At 38.7% G+C, this 10,535-nt stretch overlaps 1 protein-coding gene across 1 annotated transcript; it reads left to right on the forward strand.

Annotated features, from left to right (window-relative positions):
• The first annotated feature begins 1,206 nt into the window (after nucleotides 1-1,206).
• LOC122750510 (folate receptor alpha-like) lies at nucleotides 1,207-5,313 on the forward strand. The gene is given in 3 exon segments (XM_043997259.1): nucleotides 1,207-1,431; nucleotides 1,433-1,671; nucleotides 5,061-5,313. Coding segments are annotated over 3 exon segments (717 nt in total).
• The last annotated feature ends 5,222 nt before the right edge of the window (nucleotides 5,314-10,535 follow it).

The raw sequence follows: 10,535 nt of genomic DNA on the forward strand, positions 1-10,535 counted from the left end.
GCACTTGAATAGAATTTTAGAAAAGTTAAATATGATAGATCTATTGAGATTATTCAATGAAAATTGAAAGGAGTATATATATTTCTCAACTGTGTGAATCAGCTTCACAAAAATTGACCAAGTATTAAGGCATAAAACATCACAAACTCATAAAAGCCAAATGCTAAACACATTTTCTGAACTACAATGTAAAAATATATTCAAGTAAAGTCTACTGAAGATACAATTAATATAAATTAGAGGCTAAATAACCTAATCCTTAAAAAAATGAGGGATCCAATGAAAGAGTCATAGAAACAATAATGAAATAATTTATACCACAATTTTGGGAATGCAGCCAAAGCAGGTGCTAAGGGACAATTTATAATTTTAAATACTTTCATCAATAAAGGAGGAGGAAAAGAGCACATCAATGCATTTATTGTATGACAAATCAACCCCCCCACACACTTAAATGTCAATAATGAATTTTCATTATATAGTTACAATCTGTCTAAAATCAAGAGCCAGAAATATGTAATGGGAAAAGCTTTCCAATAAAATCAAAGATATAAGAATATCCATTATATATTTTAACATTAAATTTAGTTCTAGAAATGTTAACTGTAACAATAAGATAAGAAAAATAAAATGAATGAAGTAGCATGGGAAATAAAAGATCACTTTTTTGCAGATGACATGATTGTTGACCTAGAGAACCCCCATCCAATAATAAAAGGGCAGTAAAAGAATTCTCCTAAGCCATAACTATTTCTGTCCACTGTAGCTGGCTCCAGGCAGGTCCTTTCCTTTAGGTGTCTGTCTATATTCTTATCTCCCCTCAACTCTCTTTTTTTTGGAGACAGGGAGCAGAAAAATATCCTAGCTGTAGGTATCCACAATCCAAGTGTAACCCAGGTCTCAAGTCTAGGCATTTGAATAATATTCTTTTCATTGGTAGAAAAAAATGATTACTTAATGCTTTATCCCTGCATGATTGGTGAAGTTGGGGAGAATTAGAGAGAGGAATGCTGTTTTTGAATTTTGACTTATGGCTTCTAGAAAGGAAACATATTATTGATTAGAGAAATGCAAATTAAAACAGGTCAGGAAACTCCTGACCTTGGCCTCCAGATTTCTTTAGAGTCTCTGAGAAGCTACTGGAGCCAGGTCTCTCAGACCATGACCCAACTAAGATGGGGGTTGTTGTTTCTGGGCCTCATGGCCATGGCTGAAGTTCTTTTGAAGGGTAATGATCTGCTCAATGTCAGCATGGATGCTAAGCACCACAAGTTCAAGCCTGGCCAAGAATATAACCTTCATATCCAGTGTAGCCCATGGAAGAAAAGAGCGTGCTGCAGAGCAAACCCCGGTGTTGCCACCCATGAAGACACCTCCTATTTGTACCGCTTCAACTATAACCACTGCAGGATGATGACCCCAGCCTGCAAACACCCTACTGCAAACATGTATCCAGGATACATGTCTCTATGAATGCTCCCCGAACCTAAGACCCTGGATCCAGCCAGTGTCCTCAATTTGGAGGAAGGAACAGATCCCAAATGGTCCCCTGTGCAGGGAGGATTGTAACCAGTGGTGGGAGGACTGCCAAACCGCCTATACCTGCAAAGAGAACTGGCACAAAGTTTGGAATTGGACTTCAGAGATTAACAAGTGCCCAGTTGGGGGCAGAGCCAAGATGGCTGAGGAAAGACATTAAACCCACAGGGGTCCTGATACAATCACCCCAAAAATAGCAATAAAAGAATCCTTGGGTGAGAAAAAACAAAAATACAGGCTGAGTTTTCTCCAGCTATAGATATATTTCAGGGGGCCATGCTGTACCATGAATAAAGCCTAACCCCACAACTGGGCTGACACACCAGACACCCACCAGAGGAATTTGTCCCAGTGCCTCTGAATCAGCTGCAGCACCGGCATCTTCTGGAACCAACCGTGCAGTCAGACTGAACGGCTGGCCCAGGAGGTAAGTGCAGAGGTACCAGTGGACTGGGGGGAAGGATTCAACTGTCCCATCTCAGCAGGGAACCAGGAAGAAATCCTGAGTGGTAAGAGACCTAGGTGGGGGAGGGGAACAGGGGAGCAGTCTCACTGGAAACTGAGAACCACAGCACAGAAAGCTTTGCTGGTTGGTTCCTTAGTAAGTAGGCCTGAGGTTATCTCCAGACCTGAGAACAAGCCAGGTGAGATTAAAACCTGCCTCCCCTCAACTAAAACACCTGGGACCCTCTGAAACTGAGAACAGGAGTTGGAAACGAGAAGCAGCCCCCCCACCCCCCACCCCCTGACCCCCGTCCCCCGTGGAGAGTTTAAAATCAAATGAAAGTGAGGCCAGGTGGGCTGAGAAGAAGCCCAACTATCCTGCGGGCCATGCTGTACCTTGAACAGTGTGTCCTGGAAGCAGTGCCACACTTTAAGAAGGAGTTAAAAGCCAAGAAATAATAAGCCAGGATTAGTAGGCAGAGAAAGCAGAAGACCATCGAAAACTTCTTTGGGGGTAAGGTAGACTACAATACAACCTCAGAAGAAGGAGATAATAACAGGGTCAAAGCTCCAACATCCAAAGCTTCCAAGAAAAATATGAATGGGTCTCGGGCCATGGAAGCTTTCAAAAGGGACTTTGAAGAGAAAGTAGGAGAAATAGAAAGAAGATGTAGAGAAAAGCAGGAAAGAAGGGAAAGGGAAATGAGAGTGAAGCAGGAGAGTCATGAGAAAAAAGTCAACAGTTTGAAAAGCCAAATGGAAAAGGAGACTAAAAAACTGTTTGATGAAAATAACTGCCTAAGAATTAGGATCGAACAAATGGAAGATAGTGACCTTATGAGTAACCAAGACACAGTAAAGCAAATCCAATTGAATGAAAAAATAAAGGGCAATGTGAAATATCTCCTTAGAAAAAGTGCTGACCTAGAAAACACATCTAGGGGAGATAATTTGAAAATCATGGGACTACCTGAAAACCATAACCAAAACAAAAGCTTAGACACCATCCTCCAAGAGATTGTGAGGGAAAATTGCCCTGATAATCTAGAAGCAGAAGCTAAAATAGAAATTGAAAGAATCCACTGATCACCTCCTGAAAGAGATCCCAAAAGGAAAACCTCCAGGAATATTATAGCCAAATTTCAGAACTCCCAGGTCAAGGAGAAAATACTGCAAGCAGCTAGAAAAAAGGAATTCAAATACAGTGGGATAAAGCAAGAGATAAGGATAAAGCAAGATCTAACAGCTTCTACATTAAAGGACTGAAGGGCATGGAATATGATATTCCAGAGGGCAAAGGAGTTGGGACTTCAGCCAAAAATCAAGTACCCAGCAAAACTGACTATAATTTTTCAGAGGCAAAAATGGGATTTCAATGAGAAAGAGGTCTTTCAAGCATTTGTGATGAAAAGACCTGAACTGAATAGAAAATTTGACTTTCAAGTACAAAACCCTGGAGAAGCATAAAAAGGTAAACAGGAAAAAGACTTCATGAGGGATACTAAAAGATCAAACCTTTTACATTCCTACCTGGGAAGATAATACTTGGAAATCGTAAGAACTATCTCAGTAAGCAATTCACAGAAGACAGGGCTGAACTGAATATAAAGGGATGATATCTGTAAAGCATTTATGTTTTATTCTTTGTAGGGCAGACAGGGTGGGGTGTCTTATGTCTGGGGCTGGATTTGGGCTTAGAGCCTCCTGGGTCCAGGGCTGGTGCTTTATCCACTGTGCCACCTAACTAATCCATGATGACATCATTAAAATAGGGTTGAGGTGTAGGAGGAATAAACTGGAGGAAGGAGAAGGGGAGAGATGGTCTGGGGAGAGGTAGTACACATGAAGGAAACAAGAAAAAAGCTAATGGAGGGGAGTAGAGGAGGGAGAAGGAGTTGGGGAGTGAGTGAACCTTAATATCATCAGATTTGGCTCAAAGAAGGACTAACATACATACTCAAGTAGGTATAGTAATATATTTTTGCCCTGGGTGGGGGGAACGGAGAAAAGGGGAGGGGGGAAGAAGGGAAGGAGGAAAGGGTACATTGGGGGAGAGAGCAGTAAAAAGCAAAACACTTTCAAGGAAGATGAAGATGTTCTGCATTACTGCACCAGTATGACATATTGAATTGTTTGATCTCATAGGGAGGGTTGAGATGGAGGGAGGAAGAAAAATTTAGAACACAGAATTAGCTCAGGGACCCTGATCTCATTGGAGTGGGCTCATGGAAGGAACAGCTTTCATACCCAACTGGGAGGAGCAATCTATTTAACCCTGCAGGAAAATAGGAGAGGAAGAAGATAAGGAAGGAAGGGTCAAAAAAGGGAGTGCAGAGTGAGGGAGAGGATAGTCAGAAGTAAAACATCTCTGAGGAGGAATAGGTAAAAAGAAGATAGAGTTAATGTCATGGGAAGGGAGTGGGATGGATGGAAATAGTTATGATGATTGATTATAATGGCAAAACATATGGTACCTACTTTGCTGGGCTTTTATTAAGAAAATTCTCTGTCAAGCTTACGGTACTATATACAGGTTATGATGAATGGGATACTATCAGAAAAAACCTGAAAAGACCTACATGAACTGAAGCAGAGTGAAATGTACTGTATACAAAATAACAGCAATAGTGGGGGATGATCTGCTGGGAAGCATGTTATTATTTTCAGCAAGGCAATGATCCAATATAACCCTGAAAGACTTATGACAATTGCACCCCATCTGCAGAGACAGAACTGATAGTATCTGAAAACAGATGGAAACACATTAAAATTTTTTTTTTCATTTCCTCTTTGACAATTCCTTAATCTGAAGTTTTGTTTTTTTTGGCTTTTTTTCTCTCACAACTAGCTAATATGGTAATTTTTCCATGACTACTCATGTATAACTTATTTTGAATTGCTTGAGTTCTTGTGGGTGGCAGGTGCAAATGGAGGGGGGAAGAGAAGTTGGAACACAAAGTTTTTTTGTTTTAATTGATGTTAAAATTTTGCTTTTACATATATTTTGGAAAGTAAAATTATATTCCAAAAAAAACCCAAACAAACAAAAAAAAAAACAAGTGCCCAGTTAAGGTTGCTTGCCACCCTTTCACAATTTATTTTCCAACACCATCCTCCCTATGTGAGAATATTTGGATTCATTCTTACAGTGCAAGTTCTTTTGACCAGGGCAGTGGCAAATGTATCCAGATGCGGTTTGACCCAGCCCAGGGAAACCCCAATGAAGCTGTGGTTAAATATTATGCTTTTGGCTCTGCCCCAGGCATCTTCAATTGGAAGTCTAGTTTCTCCTTCTTGATTTTGACACTGCTATTGCTTCTCTGGGGTTGACCATCATCAGGCAAGAAATCTAACTAATCTACATGTAAAACCATAGACAAAATTACACCTAGTGTGAGACCCTTGGACTCTAGCTTCCTGCCTGACACAGCCTGGCTCTCATGAAACTTTGGCTTCCTCCACATCTGGATTCCTTCCCCTCAAACATCATCTGGAAACTTCCAAATCCCTATACTTTGGATTTCACAGACCCCACACCACTACTGAATGGAGCAGGGAGGGAGTGTCCTTCTCCCCACTTTTAAGTGATTCCAACTCCAGTCTCCTACCTTTTTCTCTGCATAGCAATATCCATCCTTCCCTCCTTTTCTTTAGGGGAAATTAAATATTATTTCTGACCTCTGTAATATGAAATCCTCTTCACTCCTTTAAAGTAGGGATTATATTTGTATCTCTAGTACCCAGTCCATATATGTTTAATAAATTTAATAAATGTTGATTGATCAACATTTAAAAACAACAACAATTCTGAGGTATCACCTCAGAATTTTGGAGTGGCAAATATAACAAAATATAACAAAAAGAGAAAACATTGGATGTTGGAGGGGATGTGGAAAAGTTGGGATGCTAATCCACTGTTGGTGGAGTTGTGAAAAGATCCAACTATTCTGGAGAGCATTTTGGAACTATGCCCAAAGGGCTATAGAACTGTGCATAACCTTTGATCCAGCAATACCACTGCTAGGTTTATATCCCAAAGACATCCCCAAAAAGACCTATTTATTTTTTGTTTGTTTGCTTTGTTTTGTTTTGTTTTGGCCAAAAAATGAGGGTGAAGTGACTTGCCCAAGGTTACACAGCTAGTAAGTGTCAAGTATCTGAGGCTGGATTGGAATTCAGGTCTTCCTGAATCCAGGGCTAGTGCTTTATCCACTGTGCCACCTAGCTGCCCCCAAAATGACCTATTTGTACAAAAATATTTATAGCAGCTCTTTTTGTGGTGGCTGAGAATTGGAAATCAAAGGAATGCCCATCAATTGTGGAAAGGCTAAACAAACTGTGGTATATGATGGTGATGGAATATTATTGTGCTATAAGAAATGACAAGCAGAATGACTTCAGAAAGGCCTGGAACTACATGTATGAAATGATGTATTGTAAAGTAAGTAGAACCAAGAGAACATTGTACACAGAGACAACAATATTGTTTGATGAAGAACTGTGAATGACTTGACTATTCTCAACAATACAATGATCCAATACAATCCCAAAGAACTATAGATCAAACATACTCCAAAGAAAGAACTGATATTAAGGGAACAGATTGAAGCATGCTATTTTTCACTTTCTTTCCTTTTTTTAATCAAGTGTTCTTGTACAAAATGATAAATGTGGTAATATTTTACATAATCATACATGTATAACCCATATCTGATGATTTGCTGCCTCAGGAAGGGGTGAGGAAAGGGAAGGAAAGAGGAATGAAAATTGGAACTCAAAACTATAAATAAAAATGTTTATTATTTTAAAAAAATTATCCCCTCCTTCATCTATTATGCAGCTAAGTTGTTTTTCCTTTGGGATATTTCACATTTTTTTTTATTTTATAATTTTTTTTACTCTTTCTCAATGTCTCATGGAGTCATCACCTTCTACTTTCCCAATGCTAATTTTTAAAGGATTATTTTCTTCAGTGAGCTTTTGAACCTCTTTTTTCATTTCACCAATTCTACTTTTGAAGGAGTTCTTTTCTTCAGTGAGTTTTTGAAGGTCTTTTACATTTGACCTATTTTGTATTTTAATGTATTTTTTCTTCATCCTTTTTTATGACACCTTTACCAAGCTGTTGCCCATTTCTTCATGATTTTCTTGCATCACTCTCACTTCTCTTACCTCTCTTACTTGATTTTTAAAAATCTTTCTTGAACTCTTCTAGGCATTCTTTTTTTAGGCCTTAGAACAATTCACATTTTTCTTTGAGGCTTTGGATGTAGCTGTTTTGATTTTGTTGTAATCTTTTGTGTTTGTTTTTTGATCTTCCTCGTAACCATAGTAACTATTTTTTTATCATGTTTTTGTTGTGCTGTTATTTTCTCATTTTTAGAGTCTATTTCTTAACTTTTAACCTTGGACTCTGCTCCCTGGTTGGAGAGGGCATGTTCTCAAGCTTTTTTGTTTTTGTTTTTGTTTTTTGCTATCATTTTCAGAGATAGTTCTAACTTTTTGTAAGTTTTAGGTTCTTCCAAAATAGTATGATATAAGAAGAGGTGTAGGGGCAGCTAGGTGGCACAGTGGATAGAGCACCAGCCCTGGAGTCAGCAGTACCTGAGTTCAAATCCGGCCTCACATGCTTAACACTTACTAGCCATGTGACCCTGGGAAAGTCAACCTCAATTGCCTCACAAAAAAAAAAAAATTAAAAAAAAAGAAGAGGTGTGGACTCTGCTCTCCTGCCCTGAGCTAGACCAGGGTATGTGAGCAAACAGAAGCACTTTTTCCTGACTGAAACTGTGCCACAGTACAATAGAATTGTGCACCCAATGTCAGCAAAGGTTCCTCTATAATCTACTTCTGACCAGTTGGCAGCCTTCCTTACTGCCTGTGGGCTAAGAGCTCTGAAAGCTCTTGTTGATAATACAGTTGACCCCAAGATCCACTGCTGACTTGCTTAGATGAATCTTCTCCTGCACTTTACTCCACTGTCATCCCACTGAGATGGATCTTTCCTGCTGACTTTCTAAGTTGTCTTTCCTGGTAAATTCTTTCACTCCCTCTTTTTTGTTGCTTCTGCCACTACAGAATCCATTTTTAAGTGTTGGGTTTTTTTTGTTTGTTTTGTTTTGTTTTGTTTATATATAATTTTATTTGTGTGAAAAGTTATTTGTAATTGTGCTCATATAGGTCCTGGGTTCCATTCATTCTTTTTTTTTTTTTTTACATATAAGGTATTTTATTTTTTCCGTTACATGTAAAGATAAGTTCTCAACTTTTGTTTATACAAGCTTTACAATTTCAGATTTTTCTCCCTCCCCTCCCTCCCCCCTCCCCTAGACAGCAGGTAATCTGATATAGGTTATATCTATATATCTATATATCTATGTACATATACACATAGATATAGATATCTATACACACACATATATATACACATAATAACATTAATCCTATTTCTGCATTAATCCTGTTATAAGAGAAAAAATCAGAGCAGTAATGCAAAACCTCAAAATAGAAAAAAAAAACCAATAGCACCCAAAACAAAAGAAATAGTATGGTTCAATCAGCATCTATACTCCACAGTTCTTTTTTTTTTTTTTTCTTGGATTTGGAGATCCTCTTCTATCATGAGTTCCCTGGAACTCTTCTGTACCATTGCTTTGGTGAGAAGAATATAGTCCATCACAGTAGGTCAACACTCAATATTGATGATACTGTGTACAATGTTCTTCTGGTTCTGCTCATCTCACTCATCATCAGCTCACGTAAGACCCTCCAGGTTTCTCTGAACTCCTCCTGCTCATCATTTCTTACAGCACAATAGTATTCCATTGTATTCATATACCACAACTTGTCCAGCCATTCCCCAATTGATCGGCACCCCCTTAACTTCCAATTCCTTGCTACCATGTAAAGAGCAGCTATAAATATTTTTGTACATGTGGGTCCCTTTCCCCCTTCCATGATCTCTTTGGGAAAAAGACCCAAAAGTGGTATTGCTGGGTCAAAGGGTATGCACAGATTTATCGCCCTTTGGGCATAATTCCAAATTGCTCTCCAGAATGGTTGGATCAGTTCACAACTCCACCAACAATTAATTAGTGTTCCACTTTTCCCACAGCTTCTCCAACATTTATTATCTTCTTTTTTTGTCATTTTAGCCAATCTGATAGGTGTCAGGTGGTACCTCAGAGTTGTTTTAATTTGCATCTCTCTAATCATTAGAGCATTTTTTCATATGGGAATAGATAGCTTTGGATTCTTAATCAGAAAACTGCCTGTTCATATCCTTTGACCATTTCTCAATTGGGGAATGACTTGGATTCTTATAAATTTGATTTAGTTTCCTATATATTTGAGAGATGAGGCCTTTATCAGAGGCACTGGCCTCAAAAATTGTTTCCCAGCTTTCTGCCTCCCTTCTAATTTTGGATTTTAAGTGTTGTTTTAAAGTTGTTTGAAGATTAACTTGGAAGAGCTCAGGTGAGATCTCCATAATCTTCACTCTGCCCTTTGCAGTATTATTTTTTTTTCTTGTTCAGTATTTTTTTTTCCAGTTACACATAAGGATAGTTTTCAACATTTGTTTTCATAAGATGTTTAGTTCCAAATTTTTCTCCCACCCTCCTTTCCTCCCTCCTCATCAAGACAGAAAGCAATCCCAAATCTGTCCTTCCTTCCATTGCTTCTCCCCTTCCCCTTCTCCCCTTCCCCTCCCTCTTTCCCACAGGGCAAGTTATAGTACAATCCCCTCTTGAGTGTTTATGTTATTTTTTCTTTGATACAATTCTGATGAGAGTTAGGCTCACTCATTCCCCTGCTCCTTCCCCATCTTCCCCTCTACTCCATAAGCTTTTTCTTGTTTCTTTTATGTAAACTACTTTTCCCCAATTCAGCTCTCCCTTTCCTTTTCTTCCAGTGCATTTCCCTTACCACTTAACTTTATTTTGAAGATGTCATCATGGCTCAGCTAGGTGGCACAGTGGACAATGCAACAACTCTGGACCCAGGAGGCCCTGAGTCCACATCTGGCCCCAGACATGAGCTACCTCATCATGCCTTCTTCACAAAAAACAAGTATAAACAAAAAATAAATGCTTTACAGATATCATTCCTTCATATTCAATTCACACCTGTGCCTTCTAAGTATATTCCTTTCAGATGCTCCAATACTGAGAAAGATCTTATGAGTTAGGAGTATTATTTTCCCATGTAGGAATGTAACAGTTGAACCTTTTAATATTCTTCATGATTTCTTTTTCTTGTTTACCTTTTTATGCTTTTCTAGGGTCTTGTATTTGAAAGTCAAATTTTCTATTCAGTTCCAGTCTTTTCATCACATATACCTGAAAGCCCTCTTTTTCATTGAAGTTCCATTTTTTTCCCCTTAAAGATTATACTTGCTGGGTAGGTGATTTTTGGCTGTAGTCCCAGTTCTTTTGCCCTCTGGTCCTTTAATGTAGATGCTTCTAGATCTTGTTTTATCCTTACTGTAGCTACACAGTATTTGAACTCCTTTTTTCTAGTCTCTTGAAATATTTTCTCCTTGACCTGAGAGC

The sequence above is a fragment of the Dromiciops gliroides genome, chromosome 1, assembly GCF_019393635.1.
Source record: "Dromiciops gliroides isolate mDroGli1 chromosome 1, mDroGli1.pri, whole genome shotgun sequence".
NCBI classification, from domain to species: Eukaryota; Metazoa; Chordata; class Mammalia; order Microbiotheria; family Microbiotheriidae; genus Dromiciops; species Dromiciops gliroides.